At 55.2% G+C, this 20,706-nt stretch overlaps 2 protein-coding genes across 2 annotated transcripts; one reads left to right on the plus strand and one right to left on the minus strand.

The window, feature by feature from the left end:
- Positions 1–688: 688 nt before the first annotated feature.
- On the minus strand, positions 689–14,780 carry FOXO4 (forkhead box O4). The gene is made up of 3 exons (XM_065729365.1): positions 14,217–14,780; positions 5,601–6,842; positions 689–2,419 (listed from the first exon to the last, which is right to left on the minus strand). The coding sequence occupies exons 1-2, from the start codon at positions 14,649–14,651 to the stop codon at positions 5,619–5,621; spliced, it is 1,659 nt and encodes a 552-aa protein (XP_065585437.1). The 5' UTR covers positions 14,652–14,780; the 3' UTR covers positions 689–2,419; positions 5,601–5,618.
- Positions 14,781–15,405: 625 nt separating this feature from the next.
- SNX12 (sorting nexin 12) lies at positions 15,406–19,437 on the plus strand. The gene is made up of 4 exons (XM_065729373.1): positions 15,406–15,610; positions 16,929–17,024; positions 17,196–17,320; positions 17,812–19,437. The coding sequence occupies exons 1-4, from the start codon at positions 15,446–15,448 to the stop codon at positions 17,912–17,914; spliced, it is 489 nt and encodes a 162-aa protein (XP_065585445.1). The 5' UTR covers positions 15,406–15,445; the 3' UTR covers positions 17,915–19,437.
- The last annotated feature ends 1,269 nt before the right edge of the window (positions 19,438–20,706 follow it).

Raw genomic sequence — 20,706 nt, forward strand, 5'->3', positions numbered from 1 at the left:
AGATCTATTCAGTGAATCAGCGTACGGCCCATCAGCGTGTGCAACACATGCCACACGTAGCAGGAGGTGCTTGAGGAAAGGTGATCTGTCCGTTTGAGTAATGAACTCATCGCAGTGAGAGCATGCATCCGTGGCTCAAGACCTGGCATCCCAGCTTTTCATCTGCCTCCTTCATGTTTCTGGTGCTGCTGCAGTGAGGTGTGGCCAGACATGCAGATGGTGGGTGATTTTTAAGTGCATCCCCATGAGGTCTGCCACAAAGACCGCCTTCAAAGGAGAGGTTATCAGGCTACACAAGGGCTCTGATGGCAAAGCACGCTGATAAGGCTGTTGAAGACTCGTTGGTGCAGGCAGCCAGACAAACCACTGCCACTGTTCCAGTCCTCACTCAATTGAAAACAAAATGAGGCCCATGACAAGAGAGCAGACAAGGTGGTGAGACAACACAGCTCATGGCACTGCACGATGGAAACCTGAGCAGAAGTCACCTCCTCCTTCAGCAAGGAGCCCAAAGGCACTCTGCCAGACCCAGCCCACTGGAATACCCTATAAGCACCGCCAGGTCCTGTCACTGCCAGCACCAAATGGTGACAGGCACGTGCCAAGTGGTCTCCTCCATCCTACCTTCTGTCCTGCAAGAACCAAGAGATGGGCAAGCTCCCCAGCACAGCCCCAGGGTGGTGCCCCCCAGCAGCAGAACAAACTTCAGCAACAACAAAAAAATGTCACAGAGCCCAAGATGACAGCTAGCAAACACACACCAACTCGTGCCCTCTGCAGCACTGCCCACAGCATCACCAGCAGGTGGAGCACGGCCAGGCCCACACCATCCCAGCAGATGGGAATCCCTGCAACACAGCTCAGCTACAGAAGGCACCAGGGGGGAGCACTGTTAGTGACTGGTGCTAGGAATGTGGGATCCAGGGGAGCACACGAGGAGCTGTGGCTGAATGCCATGCTGGCACCTTCCACCTGCTTCAGGGGAGCACTTATTCCCCATTTACACTGTGGGGCCCTTCCCACTTGCACTAATGACATTTTCAGCTTCTTGGCCCAAAATGCCTTTGCCCTGCCCCCTCCCACTCTGTAGTGTTATCTGGTATCAAGGGGACAGAAGCAGCAAGTGTGTTGGTTTTCTTTTTATCCAATAATCTCATTTTCAATTAAAATATATAATATATATTTAAAAAGGTTTAGAAAAGCTTCTATGTAATTTGCAGCTACCTTTACATATAGATTACAATAATGTACAACCCTTCCCCACAGCAGTTGGAAACCATGGGGATCTGCTAATTCTCTCCCCTCAATCATATACATTATCGAACATCAAATATGTTTGTTCCAAATACAGCTCTGAAAAAGAAGTCTGTCACTGGCACCTCCTCAGAGGCAGAGGCTCCTGATACACCTAACGGGGACACACTTAACATTGGCTTCATAATCACTGTAGAAAGTTCCCAGATTAGTAAAAAAATATTTCATCTATAGAAAATGCCCTTCTGAAAAGCAACCAGGGCTCTGTTAAGGCCACACCCAGGCTTTCCCACTCTCTGCTGTAGCATGACAGATCAGAAACAAACCCCAAATGATGCTTTCGTGTCCCAGAAACAGCTATTAGCACCCGTGCTTACTTCACATCAGCCTGGTATATTGGGAATGTGCTGAGAACAGCATAGGGACTTCTCTAAACATGCTTCGGATTCAACGGGGCACAGTTGGCACAGTGAAAAACTCAACACTGCTCCACTCAGGCGAATGAGAGGGAGCCTCCAATGCCACAACACTGCCCTTCCCTGCACCACAATGACAGCTGCTCTGGCGAGAAGGGCACAAAGGAACCACTGACCCCACAACAGCACCCCTCTTCCCACCAGGCTTCCAGCAGCACGCTGCTTCCCATTCCTCAGCCTGTCCATGGGATTTCAAGTGCACATCTGGTGGCTTTAATGGAAACGTCCAACTTCATCCCGGAGAGCAAGGCAAGAGGGAAGCGAGCGGCCCTCCGCCAGCCCGAGGCACTGGGAGACTTTCTGCCATAGCAGACAGAGGACAGACATGGAGACATTCCTCCAGCAAACCCAACTCTTCACATGGGATCACACTACAGTAGCCCAGCACAGAGGCTTCTGGCCAAGGTTTCTACCAGGGCTCCTCTCCAGACACACACACAGCCCGGGGTTTCCCCCAGAAGGTCCATGGCAGGGTCAGGTTTGTAGGAAGAGACGTGGCACATAACAGGATAATTATTTTTAACCTCTTCCTGTTGCAGCCAGATGCAGGTTGCCCTTTCTTCCCAGGTGGGCAGCCCCTCCTGCCCAAGGCGTGGCGTGCAGGGAAACCAAATCCAACATGCTCCATTCTTTTCTCTGCCAGGGGTGGGAAGCGAAGTCAGAACCCGATGTTCAAAACCTGAAGGACACTAAGGAGAAGAAAAAGTGAACAGTTAGAGCTCAGCTTCGCTGGGAATCCTGGATGCACAGATAAGGAGATAGTTCCTATCAGTCATCCCTGTGATGCTCAAAGGATGCCCACTTCCACTGGGGAACAAATGCAGATTGCAAGAGACCTCCATCAAAAAGTCCAGTGGAAGACATCACTGCTCAGCCCCAGAGCTCAGAGTACCACTGAGACAGAAAGATGAAACAAAAGCACAGAGGTTGGAAGTGAGCACTCCTCCTGTGAGCTGATGGCACCAAAGCTCAGTAAGACAAGCAGGTGTTAAGGACTGGGCTACCACCAGAAGCAGTGTGGGAAAGTTGCAAGGATGAACAGCCACGAACCTGAACTGGGAGGGAAAAGTCAGAGAGAGGGCTTTTTCAAGATCACACACTCAGAACTCCCACTGACCAGCAACAAGGCACGAGGGTGAGCAAGCAGAAACCCCCCAACAGGGAACAGTGGCACAAAGTGCTGGAGGAGCACCTGTGGGAACCCACTGCCCCCAGGTGCAGCCATGCTTCCTGCACAGCACCGCTCCTGCAAGGCACTCTGCACTGCACATCGAGCACCTTAACCACTCATTACCCACGCAGCAAGCAGCAGAAGTGGCAGGATTTCTGCATTTCCCAGTCAAGGAAATTGTTAGCACACCAGTGCTCTTCCTCGGAGGTAGTTTGTGGCCCATCACTACTGGGCAGAGGCATTACAGCCATACCCAATCCAGGGGGACGCAGACCAGCCCGCAGATGCTGCTCAGGATGGCTCGAAGGTTAGCAGCCCTCTATGATAGATTTCACCAGTGTGAACTTAACACAGCAGTATGAAAGCCTGCCATGCTGCAACAAGGCTCCCCTGGAACAGTAGTTTCCAAACAGTGCCATATCTGCTCTTCACAGATCCAAAAGAAGAGAGTGGTGGTACAATCTCAACCTCACGTCCGCAGCTCACTTTAAAAGTTCTACATTTGAGAAAGCAGTGCCTTCTCTTCTTCCCAGGGCCATTCCTGGTCTCCAGGAACGCTCCCATTTCTCTCCGTGCACATCCTGCTCCCCTCCTCTTGCTGCTCTGCTGCACTCCTGACCCACCTCTCCCTCAGCAGCAGTTTATTCAGTCATTGCTTTTCTTTGGGGGGGGGAGGGAGGGTTGAAACCTCTCTTCCGCCTCACCCCACAGACTCCAGGATGCATGCTAAGCTCAAAAGCTTGGCAAAGCTCAGAGTGAGCAAGCCAAGGACAGAATAAAGACCTGAAAAAGGCACACTGAACGGGGTGTCACTCATCCCTGCTCACCCAAAGAGCACAGGGCTACAGCTGCTGCTGTTACACATTCAGGTTTCACAGCTTGCACCTTTTTGAGGTGTCCAGGTATCCAGAGGGACCACACTTCCCAGGAGACCCAGGGGTTTTAACATTAACTGTTTTGGTTAAGCAATGCACATACTAAACACATATATTGAACAAGGGTGCAGCTGCTGCCAGGAACCTCATCTTCCTTACCTTCTTCTTTCACCTTTCCCTCTGACAAATATTTGGTCAACTTTCCCCGTTCTATATCCCCTACAAAAAATAAAGCTATGCGTGATATTCTATAGGCATTCTGTTGACTATCCAGCCCAGGTCATGAACACAGCCAGGACTGCAGGGTATCCACAGCATTCACACTGTGACCCCATAGAGGCAGTGCTGAGCCCCAGCCTCTGCCACCAGCTCACAAACCACCCCCCTGCAGCTGAAGAGCTTTGAATCAAAACTGAGTTTCCACACTCCACCTGAAGTTAAGATACCCGATTGAAGATAAACACTCTGTAATTCAGCAAGGCACACTTAACAAGTGCACAAGACTATAGAAAGCCCCACAAGGGAATGGGGGAAGCTAGATTGATCCTCCCTCTCCCTACAGCAAAGATATTCTTCTGTCCATACTTACAGGATACCACTAACAGATGAGATCTTAAGTGGTGTGATGAGATTTGGAAGAAGGCATCCAATTGTGTTTAAAAAGTCAATATATAATGGTGAATAAATATGTCAAGCATCACAGGCCCAAAGGACAGCATTTCACTGCACCTAGCCCTGATGCTTTCCAGAACCTGCAGCATGAACAGCAGCAGCCATCAGCAGGGAACTTAGGGGAGGCTGAAGGGACCTCCTGAGGTCACCCAGTCAAAGCTCCCTGCTCAAAGCAGGACTATCTTCGGGTTACTCAGTTGCCTTGGAACGAGTATTAAGGTCAAGCATACAATAATTTTGCTCATCCTCCATCATTCTGAAGCTCAGGGGCTTCCCACAACTCAAGCAGTATCTGCAGTTTGTCTTTCTGTCTGCCCAGCATTATGAATAGAGCTTGCAGCACTAACAAATCCCACATCCATCTCCTTAGCAGAAGATAACTCTTTGCAACACTACCACCTTCCAACCAGTACCCAGCATGCCCCAGCCCATAAAATAAACTGCCCCTTTTCTGTTAGCTAGGTGAGCTCCAAGTGTGAAACATGGCTCATCTGCAGCGTGACAGCACTGACATCCCTCCTCCTTACATCCCCATTCACACCACACACTCCCATTTTCCCTTCCTCTCTCATTCCAATGGCTGCATAGGCAATTTGGTGGTTCATGCTGACAAACTGGCTTACCAGAGCTCACAGATGCTATTCCCAGATAAGAGAAGGGCAGAAGGGCTGATAACTGAGAGCAACTGTGTCTGCTACATGCAGGCAAAGCAGACAGTCATGAAATAGATAGGCTGCACATACTAGAAAACATTGCAAGCACAATTACGCCCTGGATAGAAACAGAGCATGTGCTTGTTCAGTTCCACAGCTCTGAACGTAAGCAAAATACACTCTCATGTCAAATTCAGAGCTAAAAGCATCATATGAAGAGACCAACGCCCTGCACAACAGTTATCCTTGGTAATGAGAGACAGCCAGAACTTCATTCAGTTTGCTGCTCTACTTCAGTAAGAAGCTTACTACCTGGTCAAGTTAAATCCACCCCACTTTCCACAGCCATTTCCCCTTTCTAATAGGAGCTCTGTCCTGAAAGAGCACTCACTCTTCCAAAGACTTATCTTCAGCTACTGAGAGTGGGGCAGAGGGGGCTTCCCAGAGAGGGCTGATGCTGACACGACAGAGCTGTGGTGCTCTACGTGGCACCACTTACCTTTTTGTGCTCCTGAAGTTAACTTGGTACCCAGGTGTGGCTGGAGGCCTGCGAGCTGCTGGGATAGCTGGGAGTAGACGGAACAGGTTCAAAATTAAAGTCCAGTCCTTCTCCATCCATAAGTTCACTGTTGATTATGTAATCCATATCACATTCAAGGTTCTCCATGTACATGTCAATGTCCAGGTCGATGGGGAGCCTGTCCTGGTTCAACCCCAGAGGAACAGGGCCAGCAGAAGAAAGCAGTGGAGGAGTGCCCAGCTGGACCGACTGGGCAGCTGTTGCAGAAACTGGAGCCTTCAAACTGTTGATGCTGGCAGTGTTTTGAGGAGATGCTACTACGGGAAGTGTTGATGGCAAAACACTGGCACCAACTGGTTCTGCCTGCTGCTCCGCAGGCTTTCCTCGCGGGTTGCCTGAGCTCATCTTACTCTGGGTGGTTTGTCCACCCAGAAGCAGAAGAGTTCGGCTGCTCATCCTGCCACCAGTCTGCGGGAGAACTGGATCCACCTGAGTCATCAGCACATCCCTTGGAGGAGGAGAGCCAGGTGTCAGGAGAGCTTCCAAGGTCTGCGGGCCGGAGAAATGGCTGACAGAACCCTGCAGGGACATTTCAACAGGGTTAAAGAGGGAACTGCCAAACGAAGTGGTCTGACCAGCTGCATTTGGGCTCCGCAGTGAGAAGCTGGAATCTCTCTGGATCTGACCACTGGAGGCAGATTGCTGGGCAGACAGCACGGATGAGCTGGGAGACATCAGATTTAACCCATCAATGAGCTCGAGCTCCTCAGTCACCGTTGGTGGAACATTGCTGGATGCACTGGAGTACACCATAGATGGGAGAAGCTCTTCGTCGTGGAGGTCATCCTGCTCTGTCAGGATGGGAGAAAGCCTGGCACTGATGGTGCTTGCGTTGGAGCTGGTTCGAGGCCGGAAAGTGTTCCACACATCAGAGTCCTCATTGCTTCTCGAGGACGGGCTCCCAGGCCACTTTGGGAACTGAGAGCCAGGACTGTCAGCAGTGGCTTCTGGAGCAGATTGGAGAGGGGGCTTCTTTTTGGACGCTTTACTTCTGACTTTAGCGAGTTTGCTGCTGTTGTCCATAGAGGCAGCTCTTCTTCTTGGTGCTTTTCCACTTTTACCACCTTCAGGATTGAGCATCCACCAGGAACTCTTCCCTGTGGCTTCATTATGAACTTTAATGAACTTGCTGTGCAGGGACAGGTTATGCCTAATTGAGTTCTGAAAAGAAAACAAAAGTACAAGATATGAGGAACTGGCTGTTTACACCACACCTCTCACTTAGAAATCTCACAATGCATTCAGACAGTATCCAGAGAAGAAAGGTATAGCAAAGAACCACTCATCTGAAACGTGCTATTTCTGCTGCAACATGCCTGACAGCACCAGCAAGCAGTGCAATGTCTCACTGCAGCACCAAGGGTGAAACCACCACGGCAACCAGCACGATACTGACACAACACTCCCAATTCCGTATGCCCGTCGCCTTTTTCATCTCCAAAACAAACAAGAGAGAATCTGTGGAGCAAGAGTCCTTCCTGCTCAGCCTGGAGGCTGCAAGCCTCACTCTGCAAGGATGCAGTACACTGTGTATGCTTCTAATGGGGTAAGATGTTCAAGCTGATAAAGCACTCCCACACGGTACATGCCAGTTTTAGCCTCTCCCATCTTCCCATTTGGCAAGGCACGCATTCCTCGTCCCTCCCAACACCCTTCACGTGGTTGAGCTTGGCTACAAACTGCCAGCTAAAATGGCTGCACACCAGTATCAGAGCGAATCTTCATCCTGCAACCATGCTGATAATCCTCCCAGTACTTCAGAATCGACAAGCTGTTCGGGCAGACCCCCCACGAGCCCCTCCGAAGCCTACACCGTGCATTTGTCTGCATTTAATTTGTTCAGATAAGCAAATTGCACATAATTAAAAGGTGCCATACCGGTAGCACAACAGTGGTGCAGAGCAACATCAGTGTCATATAAGCAAAAAGGCTCAGAGCAGCCTCCAGCTTTCGTGCTCAACGTCAGCACTCTGAACCAGCTGTGCTTTTATCATCTTTTTCCACCACTTCTGAGCGCAGCTCTTCCTGCCTGCTGCTCTCCCTCTCCCCACCCTTTCCTCTCAGACAAGTCCTTGCCACGCTCATTTTGTCCACCCTCAAACGTACTGTCCTGAAGCAGAGCAGCTGCAGATAAACACCACAGGCACAGTGGAAAGTTTGTGCAGATGGTAGATGTGCAAACGGATCTGTGTCAGCTTTCACTTCAACCTCTGGCTGTGGAGGATTTGGAGAAAAACATTCCCAAAGGACACACAAGCTCTCACTCTCACTTTTACTCTTCTCTTGTGTCCACAACAGCAACCAGAGCAATGCCATCTCCTGGAAAGCTGCTGCTCTCATTCCCAAAGCATCACCCCATTCCCCAGGAGACCACACTTGCCTCTGCATGCTCCCACAGCAAGGACCTCGTCCAGGTTGTCCCCAAACCTTGGCTCATTCTCCTGATGTTAACCTGCTGAAGACACCCAGTCCTGCAGGCTGCACTGGTGCAAGTGTTCCTGCCCCCCCATGAACAACGAAACCTGAAGAAAAGTAACATCACTTTCCATATCCAAAGTTTTAGTACCTAGTTTTCTGGTTGAAAAGAAGCTCAAAACAAGACATCTTGAAATAAGGACTGTTTTGGGAAGCCCGAAACCCTTGCACAAAAGGTAGCAAAGTGCTCACAAATGTCCCTACTATGATGGCTAATGGCCACAGACACAGATGGTGGCTGGACCACTCCACCTCCCACCACACAGCACCTGCAGCACCACAGCTCTCAGGATCCTCTTTTAGCTCTGCTGCATTTCTGGACTACCTCTGTGCTAACAAAAGTACAGAAGAGAACAGAATGTGCACTGGGGGTGTGCTGGGGCAGCTGCACATCACGCAGGTGACAAACCTCACCAGGGGTACGAGGAGAGGAAGCCTTTCCCTGGCAGCTTCTGTGCTGTGTGCTCCCCAGCACGAGGATGCAGCTGTAAGAGTGACGTACACCTAACACACGGAGGGCACCCTCCAATCTGAGAAAGCAGGCGGAAAATTCGCCATAAATAACAGCAGAACTCCAAGTGAAACCTGGCAGGAGAGGAAATGACAGAATTCGGTCCCCTAGGCAACCCTGACGTATTTCCTTTCTCGACGTTAAGCAACTCAAACCAAAAGCAGAGCTGCAATTAAGCAGCCCAGCTGCCCTGCACCTCCAGCACAGTGTGCACCCACATGGGCTGCAGTGTGCAGTGCCTCCGGGCAGAGCACAGCCTGAGTGGGAGGACGGGGACAGGACAGTGCTGAACCTCTTTGCAGAGATGGGGAGCAGGTGACTGCATCTCACAGAGGTTCTTACAGAGCTCAGCCATGTACTGCAGTGAGAAATGCCCCCATCCGGGTCCCTGATCCCTTTGGGATCAGAGATGATGACTTCAAACCACATTCACACAAGACTAGTAGGAAATTAATGACAGCTATTATATGGATTAAAGCTTGGCCAGAAACACTTGCTTGAACAATCAGTGATCCCCAACTGCTCCGTGTCTGAAGCAGGATACACCAACAGCCACAGCTGCGTGCCCAACACCACACAAACCATCTCATTCCCCAGCAGCTGTCACAACACTGAACCTCATTCGATAACATCTCCTGGCTCTCCGTAAAGGGAAGGAACAATCCGTGCACTCCAGCAGCACGGTCTGCAGGGCAGGCATCACCCACCTGGCAGCACACGAGGTCAGCAGCTGTCCCCTGCAGCTTTCCACACATCCCACCCCCCCAGCAGGCAGCGACAGCCCTTCCAAGGCACTGTGTGGCTCCAAGGCCAGGCTGGGGCTGCCACCCACACCGTCACCCACTCCCGCCTGGGTTTTCTCCTGAGCACTGGAGCCATTCTCCAAGGAAGCCTCCAGTTCCCACCACGAATCCCAGAGGAAATCTCAGCAAAAAAGTCTCCCTGAAGAATCGGGGACAGAACAAACTGAAAAGCGAGACGTGCAGTCCCTGCAGCTCCCTGCCCTGCGCTCCCACTGCCCCGCGGGCACACAAAGAACACGGTCACATCCAGCACAGGGCCACGCTCCAAAGCCAGGCCTGTAATTGTGCTGAATTACAATTTGCCACGGCATTCTTCCGAGGCTGCACGAGGGAGGACGCCCCGCCTCCCACATTTGTCAGTGCCTGTCTCAGCACTCAGCACTCACCCCGCCACTTGGCTCCAAAGGCTTTAGGAAAAGGCTTCGTGGCAGAGATTTTGCAAAGCTATGCTCCAGCAAGTAAACAACAGCTCTGGAGCTGGAGCTGAGCCGTGTCCCCACTGCTGCCCTCCGGCACAGCCACAGACCTCAGCCTCGCAGACAGAAGGCCGCTTCTTAGGAGGAACATCTTCCCCTCTCTCTGTAATCTTTCAATCTGAGCTCTGAAGAAGAAAATCCTAGCTCTCTAGAAGAGAGAAAAGCGTGACAATTTAGATGTTGAACATGACAGGCAGGCAGACACGGCAAAAGCTATTCAGGATTAGATAGAGCAGAAGGAACTTGTCGGAACAAGCCGTGCCAGCATCCCAGGAGCTGCTGCCTCTCAGGGCTGCCTGACAGATTAAGCTGCACTGCACAAAAAATCATCATCTTTCAGCAAAGCAGCTTTGCCAAGCAAACAGACAGGGAGCAGCAGCAAAAGCTCCTGGTGGCTGCAGAGCACCGCATGGGGCAGAGGGGCTGCTGCCTGAAGGAGAGCTCTCCCCTCCTTGGGGTGGAAGGATTGCATCCTGTGAAGGAGAAACAAAATGAAAACAGAGCTCCCTCAAAGCTAACACAGCACGGCTCTGTCGGACCTCTGCTGGTTACTTCTGCTCTGCTCCTGTTTGTGGCTGCTCCCCATGCTCTGCTGGAGCACAGCACCCGATGGATGCGCTTCAGGACACGGAGCAGCAGTGCAGTGCTTTGCACCCAGCCTTAAACTGGAGGGCCTTAACCTCCCCCTTACACCACAGCAACTTCAAAGCATCCCAAGTAACCCCACTGAATAGAAAGCAACACTACTGCAGCACCGCTGCAGGGTAACAGCACCCGAGTTCAGTTTGGTGCCGGTGACAACAGCAACATCAGCACCCAAAGCAACAAAGAGCATGCAAAATAAGACCACTCAGCCTCCCCCCTGTGGCTGTGGGCAGCCAGGCTCCAGGCTGAGCCCTCGCAGTGCTCACAGCTGTGACACTGAGCTTAAGTTTTACGTTTCCTTTCGCTTTATGGCTTCGTGGCACGCAGCCAGCGATGCCTCAGCAAGCAGCAACAGGGAAACACGGCTCCTCAACCCGACAACGACTGCACGACTGCTTTCTGTGGATCTGCCTGCTGAAAAAAAGCAAAACTGGCTGGGCAGCAGTGGGCAAGATGAGGAGCAGCTCACCTCCAGCAAAACGAGCACGCACTTAATTGGAACTGAACTGGAACTCGTTTGCAAGGTGTGAGGGTAACCTGCAGCACCTCCCAGCTGGGGCTGCTTTTGCTTTCTGGCTGCTGCTCTCCCACAGAGGACCTTCAGAGCTGCTGTCACAGTGGTGGCAGCCAGGGAAGTCCCTCCTTACTGCAATCTGCAACGCAGCCACTTGACTTGTTGCACCGTGCACACACACATCTGAATCCCAGCGAACTTGGAGTGCCAGAACACAGCACAGCACTTCAGCCTCCTGCAACCACTGCTGTGCTGCAGAGCCATTTGTTCTTTCCTTTCCATTGCATGCATAAGAAAAGTCTGGTTTTCCCTACACTGAAGCAGTGTGGAAGATGAAGAGAGCAGCTTAGAGTTCCTTCTGCTCCTACAGAAGAGAAGACAGTGGGTTTGGGAAAATGTACTGAATGCTTCAACACAGACACACAAAGCACAACAAGAGCACACACACACTGCTGCAGAAGGGTTTGTGTCCTCCTGCTGAGCAAGGCACAGCTTGGCCCAAAGCCCCCACGTCCCCATCCCACAGGCACAGAGCTGGAAGGATTGATCCTCTTATCCCGGAGCAGCTTGCAGAGCCCACAAGGGGATTACAGCAGCTGTGGGCACACCCCAGCGCCAACACTTCTCCCCCCAGCCCAGTTAATTCTTAACTCCATCTGAATTACAGTCCACACCCCCAGCAAGTCTGTGCCATCGCACAGTGCAGTTCAGGAACAGCGAACCTTCCTCAAGAACTGATTTCTCCGGAATTTGGAGGTTCACGCCCTCGCAGACCTTAGCAGCTGTATTTCCCTCCATTGTGTGCTGGGCTCGGACAGCTGCAAAGCGATTCTGAGGCAACAATGAGTTTATAGGCTTTATATTAACGAAAGCAGATGAGTGTAACATTCTAAACATGTTCACTTCTTTAGCTTCTGTCTTAAAATCCTCTGTTAGGACTGCACAGTGCAGTACATTACTGGCGTGTTTCTGCCAAGACAACAGGAAGGCCACAACTCAGGGAGCTGAAAGCATCCAAGCAGCATCACAGCAGCCCAGCAGCACCAGGCAGCAGCTCCACCTTTGTTTCCCTTCTCCAAATTCATCCAGTTCAGTGCTGAAAAAGCTGCATGCAGAAGAGTCCTTAACTTGAGCAAAAGGACCCAGAGCTCCCTGCGTGTCAGCGTTCAGGAGAGAGAGTTCTGCCCAGCCCAGCTTGCACCAACAGGATTGGAAAGGCTGAGGAAGAAAACTGAGCAGAGGGAACAGCACAGCCTCTCCCTCGCATCCAAAAAGCCATATACCATTGTGATCCTAACTTAATCTTTGACAAAAAAAGCAAGTTTTTAATGGGAATCCCCCTCTGCCCCAGTATCTGTAGGCTTCAGTGACATTTCCATACTGGCTTTCTGTTTGCTGGTCTCAGCCAGCAGTGTCACAGTGCCCCAATGAGCAGGAGGGCTGAGCCCAGCACAGCTTGCAGTGTGGATGACACAAAGCAGCCCTCAGCCCGTGCTCAGGCTGCAGGGCCTCAAAGGAACTTCATCACGATGAAGAAGTCATCACAGAACAGCAACAGAGCACGGGACCTCTCCCCCAGTGCACAGATCCCCATTTCTACATTTCCCAACATTAAATCCAACCATGCGTTTCCCAGAAGCGATACACAATGAAAACTCCAAGTAAACCCAAGGCTGACAGTCCTCTGCACATTCATATGAGGACGGCCCCACCGCACCAAGCTGGACACAACACTGCAGCTTCCCCATAACATCTTGGGACACATTTAATCAGACACAACTTCGGCCTCAGGCTCAGTTGCCAAGCAGATGCAGACGCATTCCTGAAGAGAACAGGCACCAGATCCAGGAACTATTTGCCAGAAGAGCACGAGTTTGTGCAGCAGTAGGAGCAGCGCAGCGTGCTCAGCCCGAGGGGGGAGAGCTCTCTGCCATGAACCCCCCCAAACCTAACGAAAAGAATAATCGTGCCCTGCCTCAAACTGAAGCTTAACGGTGGTTCAACCTGCACAGAGGGGAGGAAAAAAATAAAAAGAAACACGGACAGATACTCAATTTTATGCTGAACTACACACACTTTGTGAGAGCTGTCAGAAAACCTGAGAAATACAGTGGGAAAAAGTTCTGTGTTGACCCATGCCAACCTGGGCTGAGACAGCTGCATCTCCCACCACTCCTCACCTCTCTCCAGCCAACACAACTCCCACAGCTGCTCAGTGCTCACCCCCAGAGCCGAACCAGCTGGAGGAAGACCCACCAACACACCCCTAGAAGCAGAACTAACTCTCTGCACTGAGTCCATGCTCAGTCACTCAGGAGAGGAACGTGGAGATGGAGTTGTGGAAGCCCCAAACCCGCGGGCTCACGCTGCAGCGTACACTGCAAACGGGAACACAGCATCACTGCGGTTCTGCCCTTCAGACCCCACTCCTGCAGCTCCTGCTGTGAGGTATGTACGAGCACAGCTCTCACATCACCCCTTCTCTTTACTGGAGTCCATCTGACGAACAGCTCACGCACAGCAGCTGCCGCCTGCAGAGGATGGAAATGGAAATTGGCTCTTTAACGTAAGGCAGCACCTGCCCACGTGCAGAGCAGCGGGAGAGGTCGGACGGCTCCAGGGGCTGGAGCTCTGATCTCCCTTTGCCAAACTCCAGCAGAGGTCCTCAGTCCCTGCAAAGAGACTCTCGGACGGAACACGCTTTTAAAGGAGGCCTTTAACGCCAAGAATGCCTGCTATGAAACTGTTATTTACACGGAGCTCTGTGCATTGGGGCAACAACGAACTACAGCGCAGAGTTAAAAAACCCTTCAGCCGATGCCTCTGCAGCCCTGCAAAGGGCTCCTCAGCGCGCTCCGTCCTTCCAGGACCGCCCTGAGGACACGACAAGTGATCGTAAGGAACAGACGTTTCGGAGCGGCACAGCTGCGGGGCTGCTCCTCTCTGCTCCCGCACACGGAGCCGCATCGGGGCAGCCCCGCAGCTCCGATAGTGGCACGGACACCGACACCCAGAGCGGGACGAGGAGCAACAGGTGAGCGCGGCTGGAGAGCGGCACCGAGTGAGAGCGGAGGGAACGGCCCACCCCGCGCCGAGCCCGGACCCGCGCACCTTCCATCCGGCGGAGCTGTTGCTGTCCCCCTTGTCCTTGAAGTAGGGCACGGAGCGGACCATCCACTCGTAGATCTGCGCCAGCGTCAGCCGCTTCTCGGGCGCGCTCTCGATGGCCTGGCTGATGAGCTCGGCGTACGACTGGTTGCCCCACGCGTTCCGCCGGGAGCCGCCCTTCCGCGCCGCCGCCGCCGCTCCGCCGCCCGTCCGCGTCCCCTCGGCCCGCCCGGGCCCCGCCGCCGCCGCCGTCGCCGCCGCTCCTCCCGCGCCCTCCTCTGCCGCCGCCGCCGCCGCGCCCGCTCCGCCCGCCTCAGCCGCGCCCGCGGGCAGTTCGGGCCGCGGTAAGGGCCAGGTACAGGAGCGCGGCCGGCTCTGCGGCTCGAAGTCCGGGTCGATGTCCGGCGGGGCCGCCGCCGCGCCGCCCGCCTCCGCCATGAGCCCCGCTCAGCGCCGCCGCCGTACCGCGCCCCGCCGGGCTTGAGGCGCTCCGCGGCGGCACATGAGCTCGGCCCGCGGCCCCTTTGTCAACCCCGAGCCCTCCGCCGCCGCCGCCGCGCCGCTCTGTTTACCAGGGAGCAGCGCCGCGCTGTGCGCCTGCGCGCGAGGGGCGCGCCGGGAGCTGTAGTCCTGGCGGGGCGGCGGCACGTGGCCGCGAGCGGGCGGAGGACTGCAACTCCCGGCGAGCACCGCGCCGGGGGGGGGGGTGGGGAGATGGGGGGCGTGGCTCCGACGAGCGAGCGTGGCGGGCGGTGCGGCCGCATGCCTACAGCTCCCAGCGGGCAGCGCGGCGGCAGCGCTTACATAACCGAGCTCCGTTCCGTCGTGTGCTCGCTTTGTGGACCCAGTACGTGTTGTGAGGGAAGCAGTGTGCTCGGACACCGCCGCACCGGGGGTGGGAGCGCGGTGCCGGGATGGGAGCGGCGCGCAAAGTGCGATGGCCCCGAGTCCGTTCTCTGTGTTAATCAGGTTCCGGGGCCCCAGCGTGCATTCAGCTTCCGGGGTTCTGATCGCCCTGTGCCCCGCGCTATGAATACTCATTGACGTTATGCGGGCGCTACGCGAGTAGCAGCACAGGATGCATAAGTGGGGCGGCCCTGGCGACCCGGGACTCTGGATAAGCGCCGCGTTATGCAGGCGGCGGGCGGGCATCGGGGCGTTATGCGCGGGCGGGGCAGCACGGGCTGCGGCAGCTGCCGGGCCGAGCCGGGCGGGGCGGCGGCGGCAGCACCATGTCGGAGGCGGCGGTGGCGGACACCCGGCGCCTGAACGCCAAGCCGCAGGACCTGACGGACGCGTACGGGCCGCCCAGCAACTTCCTGGAGATCGACATCTTCAACCCGCAGACCGTGGGCATGGGCCGCGCCAGATACACCAGCTACGAGCTCCGCATGAGGGTGCGGCCCTCGCGGGGGGCGGCTCGGGAGGGCGTGAGCGCGGCCTGCGGGGCCCGGCCCGGGGGGTTTGCGGCTCGGTGAGGCCCTTCGCCTCACGGCCGTGCCCCGGGAGCAGTCCCCGGCCCGGCCCTGCCGTCCGTTTGGGGGTTAATGCGCGGAGATGTGGCGGTTCTGGGGAGCGGGGCAGGTGCAGCGCTGCCGGCCGGGCTGAGCTGGGAAGCGGAGCTCGGGGAATTGAGCTTCCCCGAAACGCGCTCCTGTAGGGAAACGCGCTCTGTTGGTGCTGCAGTGCTGGCGGTGCCCTCTGTCACAGCACGATTTAAATGCTGGGTGCCTTTCAGAGCAATTGAGTGGTTTTTTTGTTTTTTGTTTTTGGTCTTAATTCCTGGTTTTCGTGCTGGGGAGATGACAGCGAGCAGGTCTTTGTCTCAGCAAAGCTAGTTCTTGCAGTGATGCTTTGAAAGCAGTTTTATTCTGCAGAGCTGGTTGGGATAGCATAGAATTGTTTGAGCTGGAATGGATCTTTAAGGGTCGGCTAATCCAACTCCTCTGCAGTGAATGGGAACATCTGCAGCTTGATAAGGTTGCTCAGTGCCTGGTCCGGCCTGACCGTATGTAGTTGGCTGTGTTGCAGCAGTACCTGGGTGCTGTGTGTCAGGAGGTTGTGCCACAGCTCCCACAATGATTCAGAATGTATTGATAGTGCAAAGGTGAAGTTTGAGGAGTTGTCAGTCCTCAGACTTTTGGAGTCAAGGAGAAGGAAGGGGAGGGAGCTCCTGCAGGTTCCTTCAGTGGCACAGGGCAGATAGGAGAGAGCTGCTCGTCCGTTGGGGCAGGCAGTCTGTTCTGGGAGGAGGTTGTAGCACAAGGTCTGGCCTTGGGCAGTTACAGGGACAAGATTTCCTCCCTTATTTCTTCCATGGAAACACCAATGTTGATAGGTTGTTTTGCTCTGCAGGAGGCTGAATAGCTGTCTTGCAGATCACCTCAAAATGGAGTGGACTCGGGAGGAAAAAAAACATAATCAGCCTTGTCTGTACTGTAAGCACTGAGTGCCCCTGGGTGCGGAGGGTGTTCCTGAAATAGTAACTTGAGGGGGAGGGAATGGCTGGCTCCAAGTAGCCTAGCGAGTGCTTGCTTGATTCTGAAGGGCTTTGGTGCTTGTGTTCTGTCCTGAATAACAAAGCTGGGTGTTCTGGCGATGCGTCCTTCTCAGGGGGCCTGGTTTTCTCAATGCAGCTTCAGGTTTCAATTGCACGTTGAAATGCTATCTGGCTTCTGAAGCGCCCTGCAAGTTAACTGCTTCTCTTTGTTGCAGACAAATCTCCCAATCTTCAAATTGAAGGAGTCGTGTGTGAGGAGACGATACAGTGACTTTGAATGGCTGAAGAATGAGCTGGAACGAGACAGTAAGGTGAGGTCTCAGACCTGCCAATTCCTGCATAATTTTGACCAGAGGAGAGGCTGTGGTGGGCAGCCACTGGGGCTCGATTTCTGGCCATGTGACGGTGATGAGTGTCAAATGATGAAGGATGCCTTCTGTCAGGTGGCAGTTCTGCTGACTGGAGGGATTCTTTGCTTTCAGATTGTAGTGCCACCGCTGCCTGGAAAAGCTTTGAAACGACAGCTTCCGTTCCGAGGAGACGAAGGCATCTTTGAGGAGTCCTTCATTGAGGAGCGGAGACAGGGACTAGAACAGTTTATTAACAAGTAAGCTTGATGTCCTGGGCTTGCTGCCTGCTTGTCCTCCTGGCTGCTGCTGCTAGAAGGGGGTTGTGGGTGGACAAGAAAGGAATCCTGATACGCTGCATGCAAGCGTTATGCTAAAGGATGGTGTCTGCTTCCAGGTGATTAAACCATAGTTCTGAAGCAGATTTAAGCCCCCGTGTAGGTTGTGCTCAGTGGAGTTTTGAGAGAGAAGCAAATCTGAGCAGAACAGTTGTGTTCCAGAGATCTGCTGCCTGGGCAGCGTTGGCTGAGGATGCTCCTGACCCTGCTGTGGTGGGGAACGCTCTGCTCAGGCATCTTCCTGGCCCTGTTGCACACTGACCCAGTGGCCTTGGACTGAGTCCTGCGTGGGTGTGCTGGGAGCTGGCTGCCCGTGAGCGGGGAGCTCTGCCTCGCTCACTGCCTGCAGGAAATGTGTGCCTGGGGGTCTCGGTGATGCCTGTGCTAACCTCCACCTCTGGTTTTTCTTCTAGAATTGCTGGGCACCCGCTGGCACAGAACGAGCGCTGCTTACATATGTTCCTGCAAGAGGAGACTATTGATAGGAATTACGTCCCAGGGAAAGTGCGCCAGTAGGAGCACCTGGCACTGTCTTCCTCCATTCCACCCTCCCTCCTGCAAAAATGACATTTATTTTTACACTAAATCTGTCTTCTCTGAACCAGCTTTTCCTCTCTTGAACCTCCCGGTTTGTTCAGTATTTTCCTCTTTTGTAACTGGCAGCAGCTTGTTCTTCTGGGCTGTGGTCTTGGCCTAAAGGTATGAAGATTTATGCAAGTGAATGTGTTGTCCCACACCTAGTGGCAGGTGTGAATAGGTGTGGAGCAGGAACTTGCTTGTGGCATTATGGTGTAGGAGCTGCCTCTCTCCCTGTACAGAAAGGTATGAGATGACCTTCACTCCCCTTCCTGCCCCAAGCTTCTCTGCAGGAAACTCCGAAGAATAGCAGTTGTCATGTTGGTCAGTGATTGCATCGGGTGTTAGAGTTTTAGTGAGGCTTATCTGAAACAGTGAGTAGGTGCCTGGGTGTGTTGGTCCCTCGTCCGCCCCATTCACCCTGCATGAAACCCCCATTCTTCACTGTCTGAAAGTGCTGAGGCCCAAGACTTCCTGTAACCCTGCGCTCTGCCTCCTGCGTTACAGACCCGTGTGCTGTGTTAGTGTGAGTCCTGCTCCTTTCTGCTTGCTGCAGGTGGGGCAGGGGGGGTTCCCACGACGTGTGCTCTCCTGATGAGCAGGTTGCTGTTCTCAAGCTGGGCGAGCCTGGACTATCATGGTGTGGGTTCAAGCTTTAAAACTGCATTGATATTTCTAGTTCAGCTGAGCTGTGGTGACCTGCTCCTGCACCCCAGGTGCAGAGGGGAGGAGAAGGGTCTGGCTGAGGAGCAGGAGGTGGATGTGGCTGTTGTGCAGCAGTGGTGGCAGGTGACAGCAGCTGGCTGCTGCAGGAGGAGCCCAGCGTAAGGGTGGCACCACCTCCCCCATAAGGGATGGTGGGAGCTGCTGGGTCAGTCGTGGGTCTGACAGCCATCACTTGGTATGGGACAGGATAAGGACCGATGGGTTTTTGATTTTTCTCCGTTTTGCAATGAGCTAAAGTGACAGTGTGGAAGGCACAAAGCTGATCAGGGAACCGTCCAGGGCTTGTGAGCAACTTGCTGCACCAGAACTGCCCTTTGGAGACCCCTCTGGCTGTCACAGCTGTACCGGGCGAGGCTCAGGGTCTCCTCAGGTCAATGCTGGCAGCTCTGTGGGCGCTCCTTCAGATTGCGGTGCGTGGTACAGCCTCTCTCGGAGCCCGGACCCGTGGTGGCTGCCCTTCCTTCCCTGCCAGGCTCCCTGCCGTGCACGTCCCTATGTCCTCCGTAGCGACCCCGGGGTGTTCTGCTGAGGGCGAGGGGTGGAAGGGGCTGAAGCCCGGAGGGAGCTGCACAGGGACCGGGGGGCTGCTGGAAGTCCTTTGTCCCCATCAGCCCCTGCTTGGAGGGAGGGGTCCCCTCGTCCTGCGCGTCTCGCTGCGGGGCAGCCCGCGGCCGGCTGTCCCACTCTGTCCAGTGTACCCTCCCGGTTCCGTTCGCATTAAACCACTGTGAAGCCAAGTCTCCGCCTCGTCCTGCGGGCAGCGGGGCGGGTGGGGGAGGGGGTGGGGGCAGCGGGAGGTCCTTCCGCGCCGCGGGTGGGGGGGGCGCTGTGCAGCGCGGGCGGTCTTCCGCGCCGCCGGGGGGCGCTCTTGCGGCGGAAGCGGCGCGATGGCGTGGGCGGAGCGGCCGGCGCTGCGGCGCGGCTCCCCGAGCTGCCCCGATTTGCTGCGGGACGGCGGCGGCCCTTCGCTCTCACCGTTCTTCTGCAGCTTCTTCGAGGATGAGTGCCGCTCCATCGTCACCCGTCTGCTCGGGGACTCCGCGGCGCTTCCCGGCCTTTCTCCCGGCCCGGCGGAGAGCGGAGCGCTGCGTCCTCCCGCCGCCGGCTTCGTCACCTCCACGCCCCGCGAGTCCTCGCCGACCCCCGCCGCTGCCCGCCCGCACGGGGAACCGCGGCGCCTTCCTCTGCCCCGCGCCGGGGGATGCTCCCGCCTGGCCCGCCCGCAGCCCCGCAGGGCCGGGCTGCTTCCCCTCGGCCGCCCCGGTGGAAGGCCGCTCCTGGCCCGGCCGGGGCCGCCCGGGGCTGACGAAGGGCCCGGTGCCCCCGCTACGAAGCTGCCCGTGCCCCAAGGTGAGCTGAGGCCCGGGGGCTCAGGGAGCGGTGCCTGCTTTGGCATAGGGCTGCAGCACACTGTCTTCTCTGCCCCCTCCCCCAGGTTCCAAGCTGAAGGCGATGCCGCCTGCCAAGTCCAGGCTGCGGCATCCTGCCGGCAGGGCCTCGCAGCTGGAGCAGCCGTCCGCTGCGTGCAAAGACCTCCCCCGGGCCAAAGCGATGGAAAGTAATTGTGCAGTGATGGGGGATCGTGGAGGGCCTGATGCTGTGTCCAGAAGGGAGAAGGGGGAAGGCCTGGGTTCAGCACGGAGATGAGACTGAGCGCAGGGAGTGGGGAGTCCTGGCAGCAGTGCAGGTGGGAGCACAGGGAATGTGGTGACACTGTGAGTGCTGTGCTGGCACAGCCTGGCCTCCTGCCAGCACTGACTGGTGCTCTGCTGCCTGGGGTGGTGGGTGCTGGTGCCCCTGGGCCTGCCGGAGCCCTGAGCTGCCCCAGGAGCAGCGTGGTGTGGCGGCCTTGCGCTGTTCCTGATGTTCTTCTACCGTGGCAGTTGGCAAGGCTGGGGGCCACAAGCAGCCTGCTCAGAAGCTTCCCACTGCGATTCCTATCATGGCTTCTCGCTCCCGATCACAGCCAGTGGGAAAAGTGGCTTCCTCCACGTGCACTTACCTAG

The sequence above is a fragment of the Cyrtonyx montezumae genome, unplaced genomic scaffold (assembly GCF_038088225.1).
Source record: "Cyrtonyx montezumae isolate F1298 unplaced genomic scaffold, pur_monq_1.0 scaffold_11, whole genome shotgun sequence".
Taxonomy (NCBI): Eukaryota; Metazoa; Chordata; class Aves; order Galliformes; family Odontophoridae; genus Cyrtonyx; species Cyrtonyx montezumae.

Bases quoted from the DNA above. Each gene is read 5' to 3' on its own strand.
- FOXO4 (XM_065729365.1), bottom strand. From the start codon at position 14,651: ATGGCGGAGGCGGGCGGCGCGGCGGCGGCCCCGCCGGACATCGACCCG. The intron at 6,843-14,216 runs GTGCGCGGGTCC...TTTTCTTTTCAG, and splicing joins ACAGCTCCGCCGGATGGAAG to AACTCAATTAGGCATAACCT.
- SNX12 (XM_065729373.1), top strand. From the start codon at position 15,446: ATGTCGGAGGCGGCGGTGGCGGACACCCGGCGCCTGAACGCCAAGCCG. The intron at 17,025-17,195 runs GTGAGGTCTCAG...CTTTGCTTTCAG, and splicing joins AGCTGGAACGAGACAGTAAG to ATTGTAGTGCCACCGCTGCC. The intron at 17,321-17,811 runs GTAAGCTTGATG...TTTTTCTTCTAG, and splicing joins CTAGAACAGTTTATTAACAA to AATTGCTGGGCACCCGCTGG.